At 38.8% G+C, this 22,711-nt stretch overlaps 1 protein-coding gene across 1 annotated transcript in view; it reads right to left on the minus strand.

The window, feature by feature from the left end:
* JMJD1C (jumonji domain containing 1C) overlaps positions 1 to 22,711 on the minus strand; it is a 170,474-nt gene that overhangs the window by 102,403 nt on the left and 45,360 nt on the right. Inside the window, exon 2 of the mRNA XM_082486184.1 lies at positions 14,103 to 14,267. Coding sequence (XP_082342310.1) covers positions 14,103 to 14,267 — 165 coding nt within the window. The remainder of the gene's footprint in view (positions 1 to 14,102; positions 14,268 to 22,711) is intronic.

The raw sequence follows: 22,711 nt of genomic DNA on the forward strand, positions 1-22,711 counted from the left end.
TACAGAGGTGTCAAGACCTCTTCATGTACACTACTATCATGTACAATTCACTATTCACAAGATTCCTGAAAGGCAATGTGTTTCGGTGCATCTTCAAACTATCCTTTCAGTAAGCTACAGAGACACACCCTGGCACTTCCGTAGTACTTTAGATAATCACGATACAAAAAAGAAGTTGGCTTTAAATTTAAAAGCAATGCAAAAGTTTTAGGAATCATTTAGAATACTAAAGTACTACAAGTACTAAAAGCACTGTAATTTAGAATAGTAAAAGTATAGTAAGCAAATAGTAAGCAAAAGCATACCCGGACAAACAAATACTGGAACCAAAACCAACAGGCTTTAGCTTGGCAACAGAGCCTCACTACAACGTTGGTTAGAGCAAATAATACCTATTCCAGGCAAATACACAGGAACATTCTTATCTAAAAAGCCACTTACACTCTTAAATGCAAAATTAATGCAAAAAATTCTATAAAGCACATAAATGGATTTTGTGTATTCATATTAACATATAGCTTTATTATTATACTTTCAAAATAGCTAAATTCATCAACCAACGATAAGAAGTACTATATGGCTCATTTCAGGCTTCAGCTAAATGTTTTAGTGATTCCAAAGGTATCCATTCAGTTAGTCTTACAAATCAGTATTTTATTCCTATTGTGATAGTACTAATATAGTTTGTAGCAATTCAGTATATGCACTTTAAATCCCAGCAAAACCCTTCAATGAAATAAGTAAGAATTTTTCAAAGCCATCTGAAACTAACGCCATGAACAGAAATATAATTCTGCATCATTTAATAAAAGAAATAAGGTACTTACCCAATGTCTTAGACTCAAAATTGATGAGAAATTTCAAATTAAAATACTCAGTCAAGAGTTTTTCAGAATGATGCATTATACATAGAAATAGTTAATTTTTTTTCTTCAACAGAAAAAATTTTTCTGTTGAAAAATTGAATATTGAGGTTTCATGCAAATTTCTAATAATTGCTTAACTAATGGACCAAGTGTTTTCCATAAAGCAATCAAAATGGAACACAAAAGCAGCTAATAAAAGACCAAAAACCTTAACAAAATACTTTTTTCTGCCCATGACTGATGTAGACCCTATGACAGTCAGTAGACAAAAAAATAAACATTATATCATTACTTGTGTTAATAATTCACGTATTGGTAAATAATGAGTCAGACACTCAGGGTTAGATGAGGTCAGCCATGTTTCTCTAGTAAAATATTAATTACTGCTAAAGGATATTATATTCAAACAAAGACCCATTCCCTAATCAAGAGTAGACTATTTTGCTTACAAAGTTAGTTTAATGAATACTTTTTTGAAATTGTTTTGATTCCTAACAACTTTATATAGCCCTACAATTATAGTTCTTAACATTGACTCACTTTCTGGTATTAAGGATATTCTATGTAATAATGCTTTAAACATGCAATGCACACTAAATAAGATAAAATATCTTAAAAAATTACCAATAGCTATCGTTGACATAACCTCAAGCTTTACTGCAAGGAAGAGCAGACAGAATTTGGGGGGGACTCCAAACGTAAAACCTAGTTTCACTGTATGTCCTTCCCCCATTTATGTGACTATTCCACACAAGAGCAGGTAGAAAAGCAGCAGGATTGTAAAACCACAGATATGACAAAGTGGTTGTTTCTCGATACCTGATGAATTTCAGAAAATTAAACGGTTTCAGTGCTGTTCATCATTTGCTTAAGACTGACATCATCCTAACAGGACACGCATTGCAAAGATAAACATAAATGTCTTCAGTTTAAGTTTTTGCTTTTTCTTTTAAGTCACTGAAAGTGTATTTGCCATTTCTAGCCCTTGACTCAACTTCCTGATTTGACTAGCAGCTGGAAGGATGTTAACCCCAGGGTACAAGAAAGGAAGTGGTAAAACAATATGCTCCCGGCCCTAGCCTCTGCATGCTTAGAGGGAATGGATTTTTGAACCCATGGCAGCCAATTGGATGTGGCATGTAAAATAAAAACTGTATTTCTTTCTTTTATTAAAAAAGGAGAGAAGAAAACTGCTCAGTAGAAGAAACAAACCTGTGCCTTCAGCAGGGTCCTTCTCTGCCCTTCTCTCCCCATCAGTACTCCCTCATAATTCCAATTAGCCGGTGGTTACTGCTTAATCACATCGTCACCCTTGTCATCACCAGTGCCGCAACCTGCAGATAACACACGTTTCCATTCCTCCTGCCCAGCTGGGGCACACACATTGCCAGCAAATCTGAGAAGGGCTTCAGAAACACTGATGAAACCCATGTTAACATAAATGCTGCAACATGAAGTTCAGGAAGTAACATGTGTTCCCATACAAACACGCACCTGAAAGGAACTGGTGAGTAGTACTTCAGGAGACTGCTGCTATGACAGTGAAGCCAGGAATAGAGGACATAATGGTTTTACTGCTTAAGAGTTTGTTTTTCAGAAAATAAGAATGATGGTCACTTTGTCAGGAAAAAAAATGAAGTTATCAGAAATTTTAGGACATTAAAGATATGAAATACAGGTTCTATCCCAGCTAGCCTCCTCGTGCAGGTTAAACACCTGAAGCTGGCACGCTGGTTCCTGAACATCTTCCCTATGTTCACTTTTCTCCCTAGAAGTTAAGATAAATTTAAAATGTAGACTTACTAGATGGACAACATCAAATCATTGCTAGAACAACTTAGACAGTATACGAGGTTGCTGTGAAAATTCAACATTTTGTGATCTAAAAAACCTGTCATTATGAAAGCATGGATTGTTCATGATAAATGGATCACACAGAACCCATTTATAATGCTTTAGCACCTATGACAAACAAGAAATAAAAAAGATAACCTTTTGCTGTAAGTACTTGACTTAGTCTGTTTTACTGTAATTGAAGGCCTGCAACACCTGCCAACAACAGAAGTTTCTGTTTATGGTACAGAATCACAGAATTTTCAGAGTTGGAAGGGACCTCTAGAGATCATCTAGTCCAACTCCCCTGCTAAAGCAGGATTGCCCAGAGCACATTACTCAGGACTGCATCCAGGCGGGTCTTGAAAATCTCCAGAGAAGGGGACTCCACAACCTCCCTGGGCAGCCTGGTCCAGTGCTCTGTCACCATCACCGGAAAGAAGTTTTTCTGTGTATTTGAACGGAACTTCCTGTGTTCTAACTTGTGCCCATTACCCCTCGTCCTGTCACTTGGAACCATTGAAAAGAGCCTGGCTCCATCCTCCTTCAACCCACCCTTTAGATACTTGTACACCATAATAAGGTCTCCCCTCAGCCTTCTCTTCTCCAGGCTAAAGAGTCCCAGCTCTCTCAGCCTTTCCTCATAAGGGAGATGCTCCAAGCCCTTAATCATCTTAGTTGCCCTTCGCTGGACTTGCTCCAGCAGTTCCCTGTCCCCCTTGAACTGGGGAGCCCAAAACTGGACACAGTATTCCAGTTGTGGCCTCACCAGTGCAGAGGAGAGGGGGAGAATGACCTCCCTCGACCTACTGGCCACGCTCTTCCCTATGCAGCCCAGGATTCCATTGGCCTTTTTGGCAACAAGGGCACATTGCTGGGCCATGGGCAACTTACTGTCTACCAGGATCCCCAGATCCTTCTCCTCAGAACTACTTCCCAGCAGGTCCGCCCCTAACCTATACTGGTGCCTAGCATTCTTCCTCCCCAGGTGCAGGACCTTGCACTTGCTTTTGTTGAACCTCATTAGGTTCTACTCTGCCCAGCTCTCCAGCCTGTCCAGGTCACGCTGGATGGCAGCACGGCCGTCTGGGGTGTCAGCCACCCCACCCAGTTTGGTATCATCAGCAAACTTGCTGAGGATACACTCTGTCCCCTCATCCAGGTCATTAATGAATATATTAAACAAAATTGGACCGAGTATTGACCCCTGGGGGACACCACTGGTTACAGGCCTCCAACTAAAGTACCTAACCACCAAGATCTCGTTTCAGAATCTTTTTTCAAATGCAGAGCCCTAAAAGTGCAGAATGAAATCAAAATATATAATAAAACAGAAGTGATCAATACTATTCAAGTACAAACAATGTATGATAGTATAAACAACAGCACTTCATTCTCACATATATCTCTGTGTACTTCACAAGAGCTTAGTGTAACCAATGAGGTAGAATACTTTTCTATACTGATGGGGGGGACGTCAGTGTGTACAGACACCCTAGGGAATAGAGCTTGCAGATCTAACTGAAATTTAGGGGTTTTTAAGCCAAATTACGAAAAAGGGAAGGTAGTAGCACTGTCCCTTTCAGCATCAGTGAGAGATTAGTTAAATTCACTGTGAAACCACATCCGTAACAGATTGACCTGAAAGGAAGTTAGGCTTTGGTTTTGTTTTGCTTTGAACCGGTTTGTAAAGCAGAAGCACTTTCAAAATTACTGCCATAGCACTACTGAGCTCCAACTCTGAGCTGCAGAAGTGAGATTACAATTTTTTCCACAGGCTCTGTCAAAAGCATATAAAGGAGACAACTTTCTCCTCCCAGCAGCCTAACCAGTGACACGAGTATCACATTCACCACACAAGGTAAAGAAACTATCCTTTTTTCAACTCCATTTCCTTGTTATCCCAAATATTAACATTCTTTTCCACACCACAAGGGCTCAAAGGACTAAAAAGTCTTCCTCTGTGTCTTCTTCCCAATCCATGTTGTCAATTCTCTTTTTGAATCTAGCAACACAAGATCCCCCACCATCACTTATGCCGGTTATTCAAAATTGTGAAAGACTATATCCAGTGACAAGACCTTCTGCTACTGCCATAAAAAGAAGGAAAGTGCTACAAGAAATTCACAGAAATCAAAGGAATATTGTTTCACACGTGCCTGTTCGGTGGCTGTGGTAGGCTGAGGAGAAGGTAAAATGAAGTGATGCAACCATGATATGACTAAAACGCTCTGTGGAGTCACTCCATACAAAAGACGACCTTCGAAGAAACAGTTGCTTTCTTTATAGGCCCATAACCAAAACTGAGGTGGAGCTGAAGTATATGCTTTCTCAGTACCATCAAAAAAGCTTCCCTCAGATTCTCAGTACTCTGCAAAATGCAGAATTTTTACTCTAACCTAGGAAAATGCAGTGTTTGAGCCTGACTGCAACATTTTGACTTCATCCAGACATTAATTTCACCTAAAGCTCCTATGTCGCAGCTGTAGGAGAACAGACTCTGTGTACACAGGGCCATATGCATCCAGATAGTAACATGCAAACTACGGAATCACTTTATGCTTTGCATTTTGGGTGGATTCTACATGCTGCTATATGTTTAGGATGGATATTGCAACTTCTTACAGCTCATCATGGGATTCACGATGAAACACAGAAGCTGCTGTTGGAATTCTGGGAAAGGAGAACAAGAAACTCATAAAACTCTAATTACGCCTTCCATAACTCATCTTACTTAAGGCAGCATGAAGAGAGGTGTGCTTCAGTATTGCACAGCTGACAAGTCATTAATGCGCAGAAGCAGCAGTGGAGATTTTAACAGTGGGTGGCTTTCAAAATTAGCAGCCAAGTAGATTTGACAGGTGTAAAGCCCAGCTGCTCCTCCCCACCATCACAAGAAAAACACCGAGCAGTTGCTTGTGGATGGAAGTCTTCTGGCACAGCTTTCCTCTTTCTGGACAGCCACCATTCAGATGGAGGACAAGTACCACGCTGACATCCTTCCCTCACTGTACAGCCTCTCAACAGGTACAGGTCAAGAGATTTTTTTTTAATGTTTTTTAATATATAGAGAAAAATATTATATATGTGTGTATATCTCTGTACACACACATCTATAAACACATACCCCCCCACATATAAATATATACATTTTATAAGTACTGATTTAGATAAACAGTAACAAATAGACTGTGAGTGACCAGACTGATGGAGATACACAAAAGGCACTCCAGGCATTCAATCATTCTTCCAAAACCCAAGCTCTGGAAGTTGGATTTCCAAAAAAGCGTGCTGAAATAGCAAACTACATCCACGTGTCTATATTCCACTTCAGTTGAGCTGATCCTTCTAGTTCATTGAAGAAGTTCAGATGATCTAGAGAGCTACAAGGCAATTTGTTTTTTCACCACAAATGGAAAATTTGTTCTCATAAATGCTATTAACAAAAATCAAAGACTTAAGATTTCCCAGTCAATTCCAGAGGACTCAGCATAGCTCTGCTTCTCTAACTGATGAAGTTGTGGAGTAGGTTAACACTGAAGCTGGAAGCGTTTCAGTTCAGATACACTAACTTTGAGCTAGCTGACTGGGGTCGCAACAGGAGTATAACCAGGGCAATATAGGTTTCAGCGTCAGTTATAAAATCGATATGTAAGCAGTTATCCTGCACTGAGCTCCCCCTGCAACTGTGGCTGCTCTACTGTGCTTTAACTGCCTAGCTTGAATATGGAACCTCAAGAAGCTTTTGTCTATCTTTTACAGAAACACAAATTATTACCACCTATCTGTCTGCTATCTGTCTTTTGAACAGGTGGAAGTGACAGAGGCACACTTAATTTGCTTAGTGTTGCAGCTGAAGGATGCTAAACAATATCTAGTTATTTAATTTGTGTAATCCTTGGAGAACAAGAAGTGCTCTACCAGCAAGAAAGAACCTGAAGTACAGAGACCTCCAGGATGCTGTGACACACTAAAGCAGCCTTCTCTAGAGAATCTCTGGCAACTCCCAGGCCCATACGATCAAAATGACTTGTACTTACTGCTACTTTAAGGCTGAAGTCTAGAAAATATTCTATTTTGTTTGGAATTCTAGCACTCCCGTAAATTAATTTGATATTAAGAACAATTATTAGAATAGCACTTAACTACAAGTTATTTATTTTATATACGGAAGCATGCTTTTAGAAAACTAAATCATTTCAAATTAAAAGGATCTCTATTGCTTAGAAGTACAAGTTTAACAAGAAGAAAGTAAAAAAATGAGAATTAAGTAAGATCTTGTCATTAGCCAACACCTTGAGACAGAAAATTTTGGAACAAACAATGTAGTAGTGTGAAGTGCACAAAAAGTACTAGGGCCACAAACAAGCCCACACTGCAGTGAGGCTTTCCACTCCGTCACTCATTTCCAAATGGGAAGACATAGGACAACACCCATATTTCACAATGGAGCATCTGGGGAGACAGATTTCAGTTTATTGCTGCTCATTAGGAGCATGTCCTGGGAAGGTAATGGCCTCTGCTTAGAAGGCTGTGTGGAGAGCAGTGGCTCCCAGTAAGCAGTAGTTTAAAAAAAGCAAGTGCCAAAGTACACAGGCGGGATGTGGTACTGCTTGAGACGTTTATGTTCTGTGGGAATATTACAGTAACGTACTCTCCAGCAAAGTAATCTTTGAACCATCTCCAAGTGCTGTTTCTGCATGTTACTGTCTTTCACAATGCAGCAAAAATCAGGTCATTTATGCTCTGCTGAGTCAGTTACTTAAATTTTCTCTTCCCCAAGCTCTAAAGTGTCTTAAATCTTTTCCAAGAAGCTGACAGTTTCCAAGCATTTTCTCTGTTGTATATATCTCATCTTTTCCCCAGATTAACAAGGTATACAAGCACTAAAATTCTGATGCAGGGAACGGGGAAGCTGAAAAAAATCCACTATTAGTTTTTTTTATTGTTTTCCCTGGAAGCTACAGCACTTCCTCCCCTCAAATTTGAAATATCCTCAAAGTTTGTACTTATTTTTAGGACCCAGGAGACTGAGTCTCCTCTCTGCCTTGCTTTGCATATACACAGTAATCCTTTGTGAACTTATTTCTTTTTACTGCTAGAGTATTTTGAGTGTCTGCTGAGGATTTAATCACAATATCTGGCAGTGTATACCTCTATTTTTCATTGTGCAGAGGGAGAAGACCAGGCTCCAGTAAAGTAACTGAATATGCAGGGGGAACATTAGCAGTATCCACAGAAACTCCTGGGTTTGAAGGGGATCAATCTGATCCCTGGGAACAACATATGAAAGAGAAACGTACTCAGAAATGCTAAAATTAGACCATCAAGACAAGGAACAAAACAAATCCTTGAGAGAGGGAAAAAGTGGTAGTGCGTCACGATATAAACAGGAATGAACAAGGGACCTGTTCTACTTTCCATCATCATGCCAAAAATAAAGAATTTGATTTGTCTCATGAATCTCTGGAAGCTCTATAGAAGCTTGTTGTTCAATCTGTACACTTTCTTCTTTAATCGTGACACAAATGCCAATAAACTGGCACTTTATAAGTATTTGCTTTATAATCCAACACAATCACGCCAGCTGAAGCAGAATGCGGTCAAGCAAAATGATTCTGCAATTGACAGCTGGGACAGAGGGGCACAGAGGGAGGGGGAAAAGGCTACGTAAGGTCAGAGGACAAGTCTATCCTCCACGTGTCCGTCAACAGTTCTACTCTTATACTTCACCACCAAGTACCCTAACACTCACTCAGCGCAAACATATGGGCTCATTCATATCTAGCAGAACAAACACGTCCACTACCACCCAGAACAAACCTCATCTCATTCTTCTGCAAGACGACCTCCTCATTAGCATGATGGTCAGACTGAAGGCCCACAGTCCCACAGGTGACACTGGTACTGTCCACCATAAATCAGCTCCAGGATTCTCACAGTGGAAACAAGTTAGTCATTGCCAATGAAGATCCACTCTTTGTCCCTGGTTTTGTTATAAGCCTGGCTAAAGCTCTATATTCTTGCAGAGCCCTGGACAGAGTCCCAGGAAAGATTGTTCTCAAGCCACCCGTTTAGCAATGACTTCACTTGTTCCAAGAGAGAGAGAGAGAGGCAGACACACATTTTTGGGGGTTGGTGTTTGGTTTTTTTGTTTTGTTGGTTTTTGTTTTGGTTTTTTTTTTGTTGGTTTTTTGTTTTTTGTTTTTTTTTGGGGGGGTGGGGGGGGGGGGGGAGGAGCTTAAGTTGCTCCTGCAGCCACCCTTACCTTAGCAGATTCAGGATCTCCCAATGAAACATATTTTAGTTTATATTTATATATATATACACACACACTCTTCTGAAATATACAATTGCAGGAGAACCAGTTCTTGCTGTATGCCAGCACCAAAACTGGGAGTGATACAGTTACGGCAAACCTTTGCACTAGTTGAGGCCATAGGACAAATCTGTTGGTTTGACAAGGCAAGTACTGTAAAGCTAGTGAAGCACAGTCTCCATTTTCAAACTAACAGAGAATTAGTATGGATTCTTCTGATTTATTATATATGAATTCACACTAAATTGACCAGCAGCACCGTTTCATTTATAGGTATAATAACAGGTAACACATACTTTACAAAACAAACCATACCCGGTAGAACACACGAAACCCCTGACCCATCACCTGTGTCTGTATGTAACTTTCCCAGGCACCCAGCTCTGCCCTGCCAGCTGAACGAACCATTCCCCAGTCCCATTTTTCATCATACTAGACTGGGTCCAGCTGTTTCCTCCTTTGACATCTACCCTGCACAACTGACAATTTCTTCCAAAAGGAAAAGGCCAAAATAAGATAATACTTTTTCTTCCCCCGTTCTACAATAGTCCCTTTCTTGTTGCAAGTGCAGAAGTTTCTCACATGTGCTCCCATTCAATGCATTCACTTTTCCTTATCTCCAATTCCAAACCTTTTCTTTCCAACCTCCTGTATTCTCCTACCTCCTTTTCCTTAAAGTACAAACTTGCCACAATCTATCCATCTTAAACTCCTTTAACCTTAATTGCATTTTGAATTACCCTTCTTCCCTTATTTTCTTTCCAAGATGATGGACTATGCCTCTTAAAATGCCTATCTTAAATTTATTTCTTTCATTTCTGTCTGTAGACTTTCAATGAAAAATTTTCAGCACATTATTTAAGTTTCCAAAACCCTCTTCACAAACAAAATTATTAAGAAAAGGCACTCAGTCCACACCTTCCTATGCCTCAAACATACAAAGTTGATGCTGTTGAAGTGAGTGAACTGCTATCTAAGTTTCTACTGTAGTGTCCCCTCCTAGTCAGTCTATCACCATAAACTTCTCTTCCACATAGATATTTTAATATGCAGTTCGAGAGAGTAATTAAATTGAAACTGACAGTTCACAGCAGCACTCTGCTCTGTCCACATTAAAACCTTGGCTCCAGTTTGTCACCCTGTCCACACGCTTACTTCCATCTCCTTTCTCAGCTGCTGAGGGGATACAATTATACTCCTAAGACTTCAGACTGAACTGTATCACAGGCATGATTTTATCACTGATTTCTAACACGCTCTTTAGTACCCAAACTATTTCTACATCAGGGAGATTAATTTACTCCCCCTAAAATAAAACTATTCTTATCCACCCACAGATCAAAATTTTTTAACCATCATCTCAATTGCTTCGAAGTTGTTTCCTGAGGAACTCAAAAGTCAATTTTGCATCATTTTTGAAGTGCTGGTAATTCTCCTAGCCCATCACTTTGAGCCCATCACTCCCTTCTTTTTCTATCTTTGTGACACACACCCACCCCTTGTTTACCAAACTAAGATGATGCTACTTTTCTTAATCCCTTAATATGGAAAGACACACCACTCACTTCCTCTACCAACACTTTTTAAGCTTTCAATATCTGTACTTTCATTTTTTCCTATGCTACCCCTTTGCCTGAGAAGCTTTCTTCTGCATTGGCATGTGTAAAGCATCTCCATTACTTGAGGTAAATAACAAGTGTTGTTTACCAAACACTGTCTTCCCTAATGTCTAGGCTACATTTATGCTGACATCACTATATCACCATCGCCATTTCTTTATGCTTCTTGGTAATCTTTTCTTCTATGCTTGTAAATACGCCACATGCAAGGTGATTTCCAATTACACCAACCAGCTAGGCAGCCCAGTTGTTTTCCACTCTTTCCAGAAAATCATCTCACAAAAAGGAAAAGCATTTGATTACAGCATGAATAAGCTGAGGCACTACACTTCCTCTCTCTGTCAAAGTTGCACAGTGGCCCAGAAACAGATATCCAGTCAACTGCAGAGTGACCCTGATACGATGAAGCATGTTGCTGCAAACAGGACTCCAGGCTCATTTATGGTCAACTTTTCACCTTCAGCATGGATGAGGCAGGAACTCTACTAAAAGAAATAACCTCATCGTGAGAGAAACTGAATCCAGGGGGGATAATCTATCCCTCCTCTGTTACCAAGTTTCTAAGCAAGGAGAAAGACATGGTACTTCTCATTTCCTCACTTTCTCAGCACCTGTCACAAGAGCCTAAAAATCTTAAAGCACAGCTACACAAAGTCAGTGGACACTGTGCCTTCAATAACACCTACACCTCAGGCATTTAAAAATAACCAACACTTGTGACCAACATGCATTCTAGCAATGTCATCTGTAAAGTGGAGATTACATTGCCTCACACAATTAAATAATAAAAGAAATCATTAATTGTGAAGTACATAGATACTAGACTGATGACTGCCTGTAGAAAGTGCCACAGGAAATTACAGACCTTGCCTTCTGATCAGGTTTGAATACCATACAGTAAATACAGAATATGTTGATCAAAGAAGAAAAGAACAGAAGTTGATAATCATCTAAATACACAAGCACTTTCCATTCACTCCACTAAAGGCAAAGATCCTGTAGAACTACTATATAAAATACACTAAAATATTGCTTTACCGAATATATGTTGGCATCCAAAATAAGTTGCACTGGAAACTTTGAATTTGGTATTTAGTATGAAGACAGGATAGTCAAGTACATGTACGAGTTTTGTCAAAATAGTTCACATGCATGGGAAAGATTGAGACTTTTCATTTAGTAACTAGAGCACGGCTTAACTTTTCCAAAAAGTGTGGATTATCATATCCACGCTCAGCATTTCACATAACAGGGAAGATATTCCTATTGCTGTTTTGCAAATCAATTTTTTTTTTTTTACCACCTTTTCTATTGCTTTACCACTTTTAGTAAATTTTGACAAAAAACCTCAAAGCTTCATAGACATCATCCACTCCACTACACCAGAGTGTTCCGATAGTCTGGAAACAAAACCCAAAAGCAATTTGACAATTTGAGCACCCTCCCTGTTCCCCAAGGCCTGGAGCGGTCAGTGCAGCTATTGATACAGAGCAGAACTTTGGAGGTCTCTATGGAAGAAATTTGCTCTAACTAGAGTTAATATCCTATATCCGCACTTGCCCTCAAATATACATTTTGTGGAATGGACGACTAGAGAGTTTGACTCAGAAAACAATTGCTAGAACATTTGTAAGCAGACCAAGTACAAATCCTGAGAACTTGTCATCTTTAACATTTTGAAACTGTGACCCAACAAGCTATTTGAACCCCACTTTGGACTATATGGTTTCAATTTTTCAATTGTAAAAGCAAGAGGTGGATCTTTTGCAAACTTTTCTTTTCACACCTATCAGCTACCTCAAGAACGTGACATTAAAACAAGAATAAAAGATGGAGATGGAAGAAAAAAAATGTTTCTGCCTTCTGCTGGACCAGCACAAGTTTGGAAAAGTCTCTACTGAGAGAACGGTCCAACTAAAACGTTTTCACACATTACCAAACAAAGGCATACTTTTAACGTAGGGACAGGATCAGCAGCCAGACTAGAATACTTTCTAGAAATACACGCCTTCTAAACCTAAGAAGGATCTCTACCCTAGAGGGCGAGATTAAAAGCATGTAAAGTAGCAGAATACTTAGATACCAAGTTCTAAATTGCTAACAGATTTTAATACACCCATCTCAATCAAGGAGAGATGGGTGGCTTCAAAGAGCAAATGTCGTGACTCCCTAAAACTAAAAATTCTTGCTCAAGGATATACTAACATGAAACAGAAATTTTGCCTGTACAAGCAAATATACAAAAAAGCCTGCACATCCAGAAATTTAGCTTGTTTTACTCAAGCACATTAGCACAAACATACAAGGTGAGTCAAGTAGGAGTATTAGCTGAAGAGGAGGTAAGTCCATCCTAAACCATCTATGCATCTCTTCCACCACTAAGCACGACTGTTCCTACCACAGCTCCAGAAAAATAATCACGCATTTTACAAAGTCAATCAAGTGCTCAGAAATAAGAATACAAAGGGAATATTTAAATGAAACACAGATACAGCTGAAGTCCTGGGGGGGGGGGGGGGGGGGGGGGCACGACACCATCAAACCAAAACCACAATCTAAATTCATTACGACTACAGACTTCTAAAAACCAAAGACTGAAGTTACAGATACTAAGCTTAATATCAAATATATCTAAGACTTCCCTTCACCATTTTGCAAATTTGTTGGAGCTCCCTTTCACCTGCCTGTCTGTGGGAAATCTTCCCCAACTCTGCAAAGCAAAAACATCCAATATAGTAGGTTTCTAAAATCTCCTATCTATTTGGCTCTTCTGAAGACTTTGCATGCATTATTAGTTTCTTTGCAGAAAAAAAGGAATACATGTTTATTGCTTATTAGATTATCTCATCAGATCTTTAGTATTCAATCAGGTCTATCTAAAGGCATGTCAAAAATGGACACAACCTCCTAGCAGTTCTCTCAGCAGCTTTAATGTTTGGGCATCAGTGCAGATAGAGTGAGTCACGAGTATCATCTCAAAAACCAGGCAAGCAATTATCACTTACTTTATTGATCTTTGCTCACTCTTCTCATCCTTCTGAACTCTGACCTGAATTCTAGATACCTTCTTTGTGGGAGTTGAGTGTAATCACAAAATTAAGGGTTTATTTTTCACCTTAGTTTCAATCATCCACAGAGCAGTAAGATGTGTTGCCGGTAAGTTTATGTTTGTAAGACGCTTTGACTATGTAAAGTGCCGTTAGTTCTATTATGCCGCTCAGAAGTTAGTTTTGCAGTGCTCTACGTTGATTCAGAAAAGGACGATGAGTGACTACTATCACATGACTCCCACCCTTTCAACACAAAGGTGCTTTATTAGTATTTTCTTATCCTAGTCTTGCCCTCCTCCCCCTCCACACTCACCACTTTCCAACACCACGTAAGTAACCAAGACAGTTTCCTAAGTAGTACAGAATTAAAGAGATTAAAGTAGTTTAGTAACTTGCAATTGCTCAAGTATCTTACCAATGCAGGCCACTGAATTTGTTTGATCTTTGATCCCTGAGTCTGGCTTGGGTCCTTTCTTTTCGCCCAGACCAGCTGGTACTCCACCAAGAAGGTTGCAAAATCTTCATAAACTTTAACCCATTCTCGCTTTTCCCATTCAAGGTCATCAAATTCCACATACACCTAGGGAAATTCAAGAACAGGAAAGACACACATTATTACATATACACAGCATGTGTGCATCTACACACACTTTTGAAAGCATGTGTTTTAAAATTTAATGCAAGAGCTTAATATTACCCATTTTACTGTTACGGTATTTAAATTACATAATCAGTTCCTGCACCACAGAAGACTTTTTTTCTTGGCAGTGCATTTGTGCCGAAGAGAGGAGGGTTACATCTGCTAAAACATTACCATTAACATTTGGTATCTTATATCATGAATGAAAAGTATAACAATAAGTATTTACTGGTATCATTTAAGTAATACATACAGCTATTAACATATCAGTAAATAAGAATATTTCTCATTCTCAGTTCAAATACTTGTCATGTAATACAAACCGAGCAAAGAAACACCATTTCAAGAAAAAAAGCCATTTGAAACAGAACTATAATGGACATCCTAAGCCTACAGGCCCTGCTACTATAAGCAAGCCCAACGCACAGCACCTAAGAGAAGCAGCTCAGTTTCTTGCCATTTCTCTCCTTCTGGAATCCCACTCCTTTGGAGGGAAAAATAAAAAAAAAAAAAAAAAGAAAACCAAAACCAAAACACACACACACTTTTTCTTTCCAGCTAAATTAATTTGGAGCCAGTTTACAACTATTTGATCTTGTGCCATTCCTGTCCTATAGATTATACAGTTCTCCCCGACACATTCTTAGAGAACAACCATACCCTCCCTCAGCGGCATTCACTAACCTACATATGCCAAACCTTTTGTTTCCTCTGATAAAAAGAGAAGAGGGAATTCAGAGCCAAAAAGCTATCTGCATTAGCAAACACACTCTTCTAAAAGAATTACATTTCTAAATTACAGAATTTATTTAAAATACAATTAAAAAAATCAACATAATCAATTATTTTGTTTTCCAAATTAGGAGAAAATTCATAAGGAAAAACAGCTAGCATTTTAAGAAAACGTCACTGCTTGTCACACAAACTGGAGAAGGGAAGATGCTTTGCTACCCTCTGGAATTTCAGCTCTCAGCCACACCCAAGGCGACTTCTGAAACCGGAGTTTCTTCCTCTATCTTCTTCTGAGAACTTAAATCACTGTCACTGAAATATTTTTGTCTTTTTAACTTTGGTTAATTTTAGGCCTGCAACATACTTCCTCGTCTAGACTTTCTGTCTCACACTTTCCAAACGTGTACTACATAGTGCTTCTTCTCATCTTGTCCTTCTCCCTCTGTGTACACAACTTAAATTTGCACCAAGCCTCTTTTCACTCCTGTATCAAAATTCATCATCCCAGTTCCCCACTGCATAGATACTCTTTTTAAAACCCATATTACTCCCATTCTGTTCCTACACACTCCCTTCCTTTTCCCTTCCCTCTTTAAAGCATCAGATTAAGAAGATAACTTACTGCAGTTACTTTCTTCTATGACAGCCTATTATTGCATCTCCACTTAAAATCTGTCCAAATAAAAAAGGAAGAAAGTAGTTTCTTCTCCTGTCAAGCTATGCTCAGACTATCCATTTATTTCACTGTTCCCCTCCTCACAACCTCCACGAACTGCTCGCTACTCTGACTAACCGCAGCTACCACTCACTGCTCACCTGACTCCTCATCCACCAAATACTGACACCCAAGTGTCCCTGTCATGGTGCATGCTCGTTGTCACCAATATCACATTCACGGCCAGCTGGTCTTTCCGCCTCTTATCTCACATCTCATCTTACTACTCATTTTCTTTCTTGCCTGGTCTTAATCGCTGGGTCAAGGTAGAGTGTGCATGGGGCAGCTGTCTGCATTAAATACTGTTCCTTCTTTATTTCCCAAGGGCAGAGCTTTCCCTCTGGGTTCACCAACTCGACATCTGGAATTTCTGCCATTTGCCTGCTGCTACTCCTCCTCCATTTCAATTACCCTGGTTGATCAGACTCATCCCTCATCTCTGCATCACCATGTTCATCAATGCAACTACTCTTTTACCTGTTCCATTTGTCCATTTCTCTCACTGGAACGATCAAGAACCTACTGCTAGTCTTTGCAGTGGCATTAGAATCAGCCCTACAGGAACAGTTTGTATGTAAAACTATCTTCTCACCTCAGTAACAGCTATCATGTGTTATTCTAACAAAGCAACAAATTCTAACAATAGCAAAACCTCAAAACCAAAAATTGCAAGTTGACACCTTTCACTAAACAGCACTTTTTAATAACTTAACTTCAATAAATTAATTTTAAAATACTTAATAAAATAGCAGAATAATAATTTCTCAATCAAAACAGAGTTAACAGTAAACACAGCAATGCTTTAAAGCACTGGCAGGAAAGCATATCATATCTCAAGTCATCTTAGAGGCAGTATCTTGTATTTGCAGCTACTTTGAACTCTTCTAAAGAGAAATTTATTTCTGCAATCGATCAAATGACAAAATGTAAAGACAACCTTCAGTGACAATACAGTCAGAAATCATTATCTAAAGTCACCTTCCTCCTGGCTCCTCCTCCGGCAAATTCTACTCAATTATTCTGACTGGTCAAATAATTTTATTTTAATATCTGGAAAGACATTTTACTTGGGTAGTCTGTAACAGGGTGTAAGAGGTTAAGCACCAGACCTCACACAGTGGTGAATTAAAAAAAAAGAAAAAGATAGGAGGCAAGGGGAATCCAGTGAATAAATGTTTTTGAAAAACACAGATAAGTCTAAGCCCGAGTTAGCAGTTTAGAAACCGCCACACTAAAACATACTGTATCTTCTGGACACTAGCCAAAACTTGTGGACAACTGTGATACAATCTAGTGTTTGTGTGCAAGTTTTGCACCCCAAATAAACCGAAATCCGGTGCAATGACAGTGGGAGTTATTGCTGAGCTATCTGCACAGTCTCTTGGCACTGTATAATTAGATCTTGAAAGGAGCCGTTCCAAGAAAAGTGGAGAATGGAGTGTGGCACAGAGCCAGTCTGCCATTGCCCAGGGCACCATATTCCTCCTCTAGTACGATGCATACACAACCATACTTGGGAATTACTTCTGCCAGCTTCCACCACATTCAGGTTTCAATGCCAAGACTATTAACTAATCTACTGGCTTCTCAAAGTTGGTTTCTGAAAGGCAGAAACAACACAGACGAAACTCAGAGCCCGGTCCTCTGCCCATTCTCTTTTCTGCTAGAAAATACTCAAATCGGGAAAATCCATTATGAATTTTTCTCAGGCAACAGTAAAGCCTCTGAAGAACACAGGCTTCCTCCTTCTCTGCACACTGATCTACTGCGCAGAGCAGAGCGGTGTCCCAAGCAGCATAACTTATGAACAGGAGTAAAAAGGGGAGAGAAGGAGGAAAGGAAGTAATCCAGCAACTTAAGCCAACAAAATAAAATGTAAAGCCAAAGTTAGACACCCTAAGGAGTGCAAAGGCTGAAAATATTTAATTTTCTTGCTTCACTGATAAAACTCTGTACAGCAAGAAACTCTACAACATTTGCCTGCCTAAGAATGAATGTTGATTTTGAGATTTTTTCAGCCAACTTTTGCTCCCCTGCCTTGTCAGCTATACAGAAGTTTGTGTTCCCAGAGCGGCTGAAGTCTTCTCACCACGTATGCATTCACTTGCATAAAAAGGAGAAATTCCCACTGGGATGATATTATATTTATAATTGGCATTAATGTGCTAATTTTGTAACTCACTACTATTCTCCAACAGGAAGCAGCATAAGCTTTTAGCATGCTTTTCCAAGTAAAGCAAGACAACAAATTAATTTCCAATGGAGTCAGCCAAACAATTGCAACAAATATTGCTGTTTCAAAGCCAAAACACAACCACCACGGTGGAATTCTCTACATGCAGCACTGTGATCCAGAGTTTTCCAGTCACTTCTGCTCCAAATAAATACGCCTGACCAAACGAATTCTGAAACCCTTTAAACTGTCACGAAAGCAATGTTCACTTCCAGTAAGTTTGACTTTATAATGCTAAAAAGCATAGTCCATGGACCATCCACTTTCTGGAAACCACCTGAGCGGGTAGATGCTGTTTGTAACTCCCCAACGATATAACTCCCCCCCCCCCATGCCCAGGGGTTGGTTAGTGTTGAAGACAACTGCAGCATTAACAACCCAAAGGCCGACTTCAGGTTTAGTTTGCCCTGGCAAGAACTCCAGGCAATACAGCTACAAGAATCACTAAAAGCTTACATCATTTCAAGGCAAAGTAATCTCTAGTAACAAGGACATAGAGCGCTGTACAGCATTTATTTACTAAGTTGCTAACCCGGTGTGCTAAAATGATCCATACACATGATTTGTATTTAACAGAGTACAAGTTCTGTCTTCTCTCCTAAGGGAAGAGCATAGTTTCCCCTTCATCACCTGAAGATTTGTTAGCAAAATATTTTTTTCTAGGAAAAAAAAAAAAAAAAAAATCAAGCAATTTTTCTCAAGATGTTTTTAATAAGGCAAAGAAAACACTTCTAGTTTCATACCACATCAAATAGTCTTTCATCAATGCAATTTGGCTACTAACTTCAAGGTGAGTGCCAGGGCACATCCCATTGAGTTTGAGTCATAACGTTTTTAAACTAAAAGAAAGAGACAAACTATTACACCATGTGTAATTATAATGCATATATACTTTATATGCCATTTGTAGGAGTTGAGAACTCAATACTCAGGTGCTAAAAATTACCCGTGGAATTCAAATCTTAGTTACACAACTTAAAATGATATACCTAAAATTCTGAGCATGTAATCAAGCATCAAAAATCAGTCATCAATCTTCCAACCTTGTGATGTACCATCAGTTTAATACAAGAACGTAAACCTTGTATGTAATTTAGCAGAAATTTACTTGAAAATATGCAAGTATAAAAAAACATGTTTCAAATGCAATAAATAAAAACTTTTACAAATTTTGTGGGGTTTGTTTTTGTTTGTTTTTAAAACCCATGGTACCATCATGAGAGGAAAAAAAAACATTCTCATTTGATGCCTCCAACTTACACATAGTAACTAAGAGAATCAGAAACTACATTACAAGATTTCAGGACAAGTTTCTCCAATTAGCAAATTAAAATGCAAGTCCAAGTTAGTTCTTCCCTCCCCATATTCTCCAGCATTAACTGCAACCTGCACACTTTAATTCTAGGGCACATACATTTTATGGTATGTTTAAGAATGGCTTCTTTTTGTCCCAGTAAAGAGAGTGCTGGGAGTTTCTTAGTTTTGAGAGAAAAATCTACCTTCGGAAAAGAAAATCCAAGGAGCCAAGCCAGCAGCCAGTGCCTCCCCTTCCTGCCCACAGGGGCAGATGGCAGTGGCGAGTCTGGGTATCCCAAACTGACCCACCAGCTGCAGCGATGCAAGTTTGAAATTGGCAGGAAGATTTCTGAAGACCAGAACCCCACACAATTTGGACAGCTTGCTTAGCTCCAGTGGGCATTTTTAGCATTGTATGTCATTAAAAATTAAAACAAAGTACACTAGGCTCAAAAAAAACTTCTCCATCTACTTATTGAGATGGATTTGATTGCCAAATATTTACCTGGTATAAACTAAAGCTAGTTGTAGGTACACAGGGAATGGAGCCAATAGGAGTGTTTTTATAAAACTTAATCTTCCCATCCTTTTCCCAATATCCTTGCCTTCTCAGGTTTTTACAGATTGTTTCTTTGATGGAAATGGCATTACCCAGCAGCCAAGTCTTTCTAAATATATCTTTAACTAATCAAATGCAACCAAAGCACAATTTACTATAAAGCAAAACAGCTTAACCCAGTGAAATTATTACTGTGTTATACAAGTGCTACCCATTTCTGCACGGAAAAGCAGTGGAATAGCAACCAAATACAGCAGTAGGGATTTTTGTTTAATAAAGAGCTTGCAATGTTGTTCTGCTACCAAAATTTCCCCAATCCTTCACTTAGCATTTCATAGCCGCTCTACATTATAATGGAAAGGATATGATGACTTTTATGAGTTCTTTTTATATTGAAATGCTATATATTTGCATTTTACAAACTCTTCAAGCAAAACAGTACAGAAAAAAGAAGTATTTGAAAATACACTTGTATCAGTCCATACAGCCCCAAACCACCCAAACCAGCTGGAATAACTGCAATAGATAGGTCTTAAACTAAGTAGTTTAACTTAAACTTTAGGATTAAAAGATGGAATTTATTGCCTCCATGTATTCTTACAAAATAGCCAGCATTTTTACTGCAAATCATTCCTAAGTACAATAATGTCACTTATATTTGTGGACAAGGACAACGAAGTATTTGATTTCAACAAAGAAATACTAAATGTAATGTGTATTTTTTAGCAGGGGTGAGCGGACACCCACAATGCCACAGTAAGTCTTTAGAAAAACTGAAAATGTTCTTGATAAAACTGGTATACAGTTATTAATCAGACTTTTACAATTCTTCCACCATTTTAGGAACATAATAGCTTGTCTCAAAAATGCAAGAGCTCTGCATCTAACTCTCACACTAGGAAAAAAAAAGCTGTAGAATCAGATACATGTTTTACAGGAAAGAACACTGAAAGCTCCTTTTAATAGTGTTGGTTATTTTATGCTATTTCAGCACTTAAAGACAAAACATGAAATTGTTTGGACAAATGTTCAGATCCGCACATCTGCTTTGATTATTTGTGGACCTTGCAAGTAGTAATGAAAATTTAATGGCATAAAACTTAATTTTCTCTTAAATGAATCACAGAATACCAGGTTGGAAGGGTCCTCAAGGATCATCTGGTCTGACCTTTCTTGGCATAAAGCATGGTCTAGACAAGATGGCCCAGCACCCTGTCCAGCTGGAAATAGAAAGTCCTGCTACTGATTTGCTTTTTGCGACAGAGCAGGCATCTTTTCAGGTGAGCTGTGGAAGTCAAAAGGACAACTTCTAAAAGATTAAATCCCCTTTGACACACCCTACTACCATGAAGCATCATACTCATTGTTCTGAAAACTTAAATTCTCTGTTCATTCAAAGCAAAATGGAACACGCATATTACCCCAGAAGCAGTCCTCAGTTATAACCTGGGAAGTTGAAGTCTACAAACAAAGAAGCTAGTTCATTATCTGCACAGTATTAAGTCTCTGCTGTTTCAAAACTGCCTGGAAATCTTTTTTTGTGCCCTGATTTTTTTGGGTCTGTCCAGCAGGAATGGACTAACATGTACTTCTAGTAAACCACTGAAAGACCCTACATGACAGCATCCAGCTACAACTCCTGTGAAATACAGGGACAAGCCCTCCAAAACCACTACTCTCATTGCTGAGGAAAAAATGAAGTCCACAGCCTCACGATCATCTGCTCAAAATTTATAAAAGTATATAGAGGAACCTGTGTCCTCGCCCAAAAGCCCATACTTGAACTGCCAGCATGGCTCAGTACACTTCATACATGGAAGAATAAGGAAGACAACCCTGCTCTCTCAACAGGCTTCTGAATAAACCGGAGGTACACACTTGATGGAAGACATGTCAAACACATGCCATGCGCAGGCAGGAACAGGACTAGATGTAGCAAATACATGCTTCAATAAACATGAATTGTCAAGGTATCTTCCTTGTATCAAGGTTTAAAACAAAAATCCTACACAGAGACACCTTCAAATAAAAACAATTATTTCAAGCAGTCATCTCAACATGTATTATGGAGGAATAAACACAGAAGTGACCAACATGTACAATTTATGGTTAATTTGGAAACCCTAATTCTGCATTCCCTGAAATGCGTGCCTGAACACTGACAATAAAATAGCTTTTGCAGAAAAGATGCAGAGAAAAATTGTCGAAAAACTGAAGAAAAATAACAGTACTATTGCAACAGCCTTCTTCAGTCTGTAGCTTGGATTGCTAAGCAACCAGCACATCACGTAGAATATAAAGTAAGATGGCAGGGAAGATAACAGAACAAAAAAGCATCCTAATTGGATGCCCCAATACCATCTTTGAAAAATAAAGTAAAACATTTAAAACACGCATGTGTCTTTCATCCATCGATTTAAAATGTGTATTCTAAAGAGAAAGCTGAAGGGAAAGAATACGAACTACTGTGAATTGCTATGAAAAACACACTTACGTGCAATTTAGAGTTTTATATGCATTTTTCAAAAAAGATTTGTCTTTAATAAAAAGACAACTCACAGGAGTGCCAAATTATTTTAAAAGCTGTTTGAATCACTTAGATATTTAAAATATTTGACATACCTATATTTCAAATCTTTTTCCAAACTCAGATCTTAATAGCAAAGTGAAGTGACGCGCAAACCAGAAATGAAATCATGAGTGTACTGGACTTATAAAGAAACCCAAGTCAAATAACACCATTTCCAAAACATTGTAGATGCCAAAAATACACTGAATTACTCATTTAAAATGAGGAATAAAAGTGATGTCACAATTTTAAGAAGGCATTAACTATTAAATCATAGCAA

Source organism: Vanellus vanellus, assembly GCF_965231255.1.
Source record: "Vanellus vanellus genome assembly, chromosome: 7".
Lineage (NCBI taxonomy): Eukaryota > Metazoa > Chordata > Aves > Charadriiformes > Charadriidae > Vanellus > Vanellus vanellus.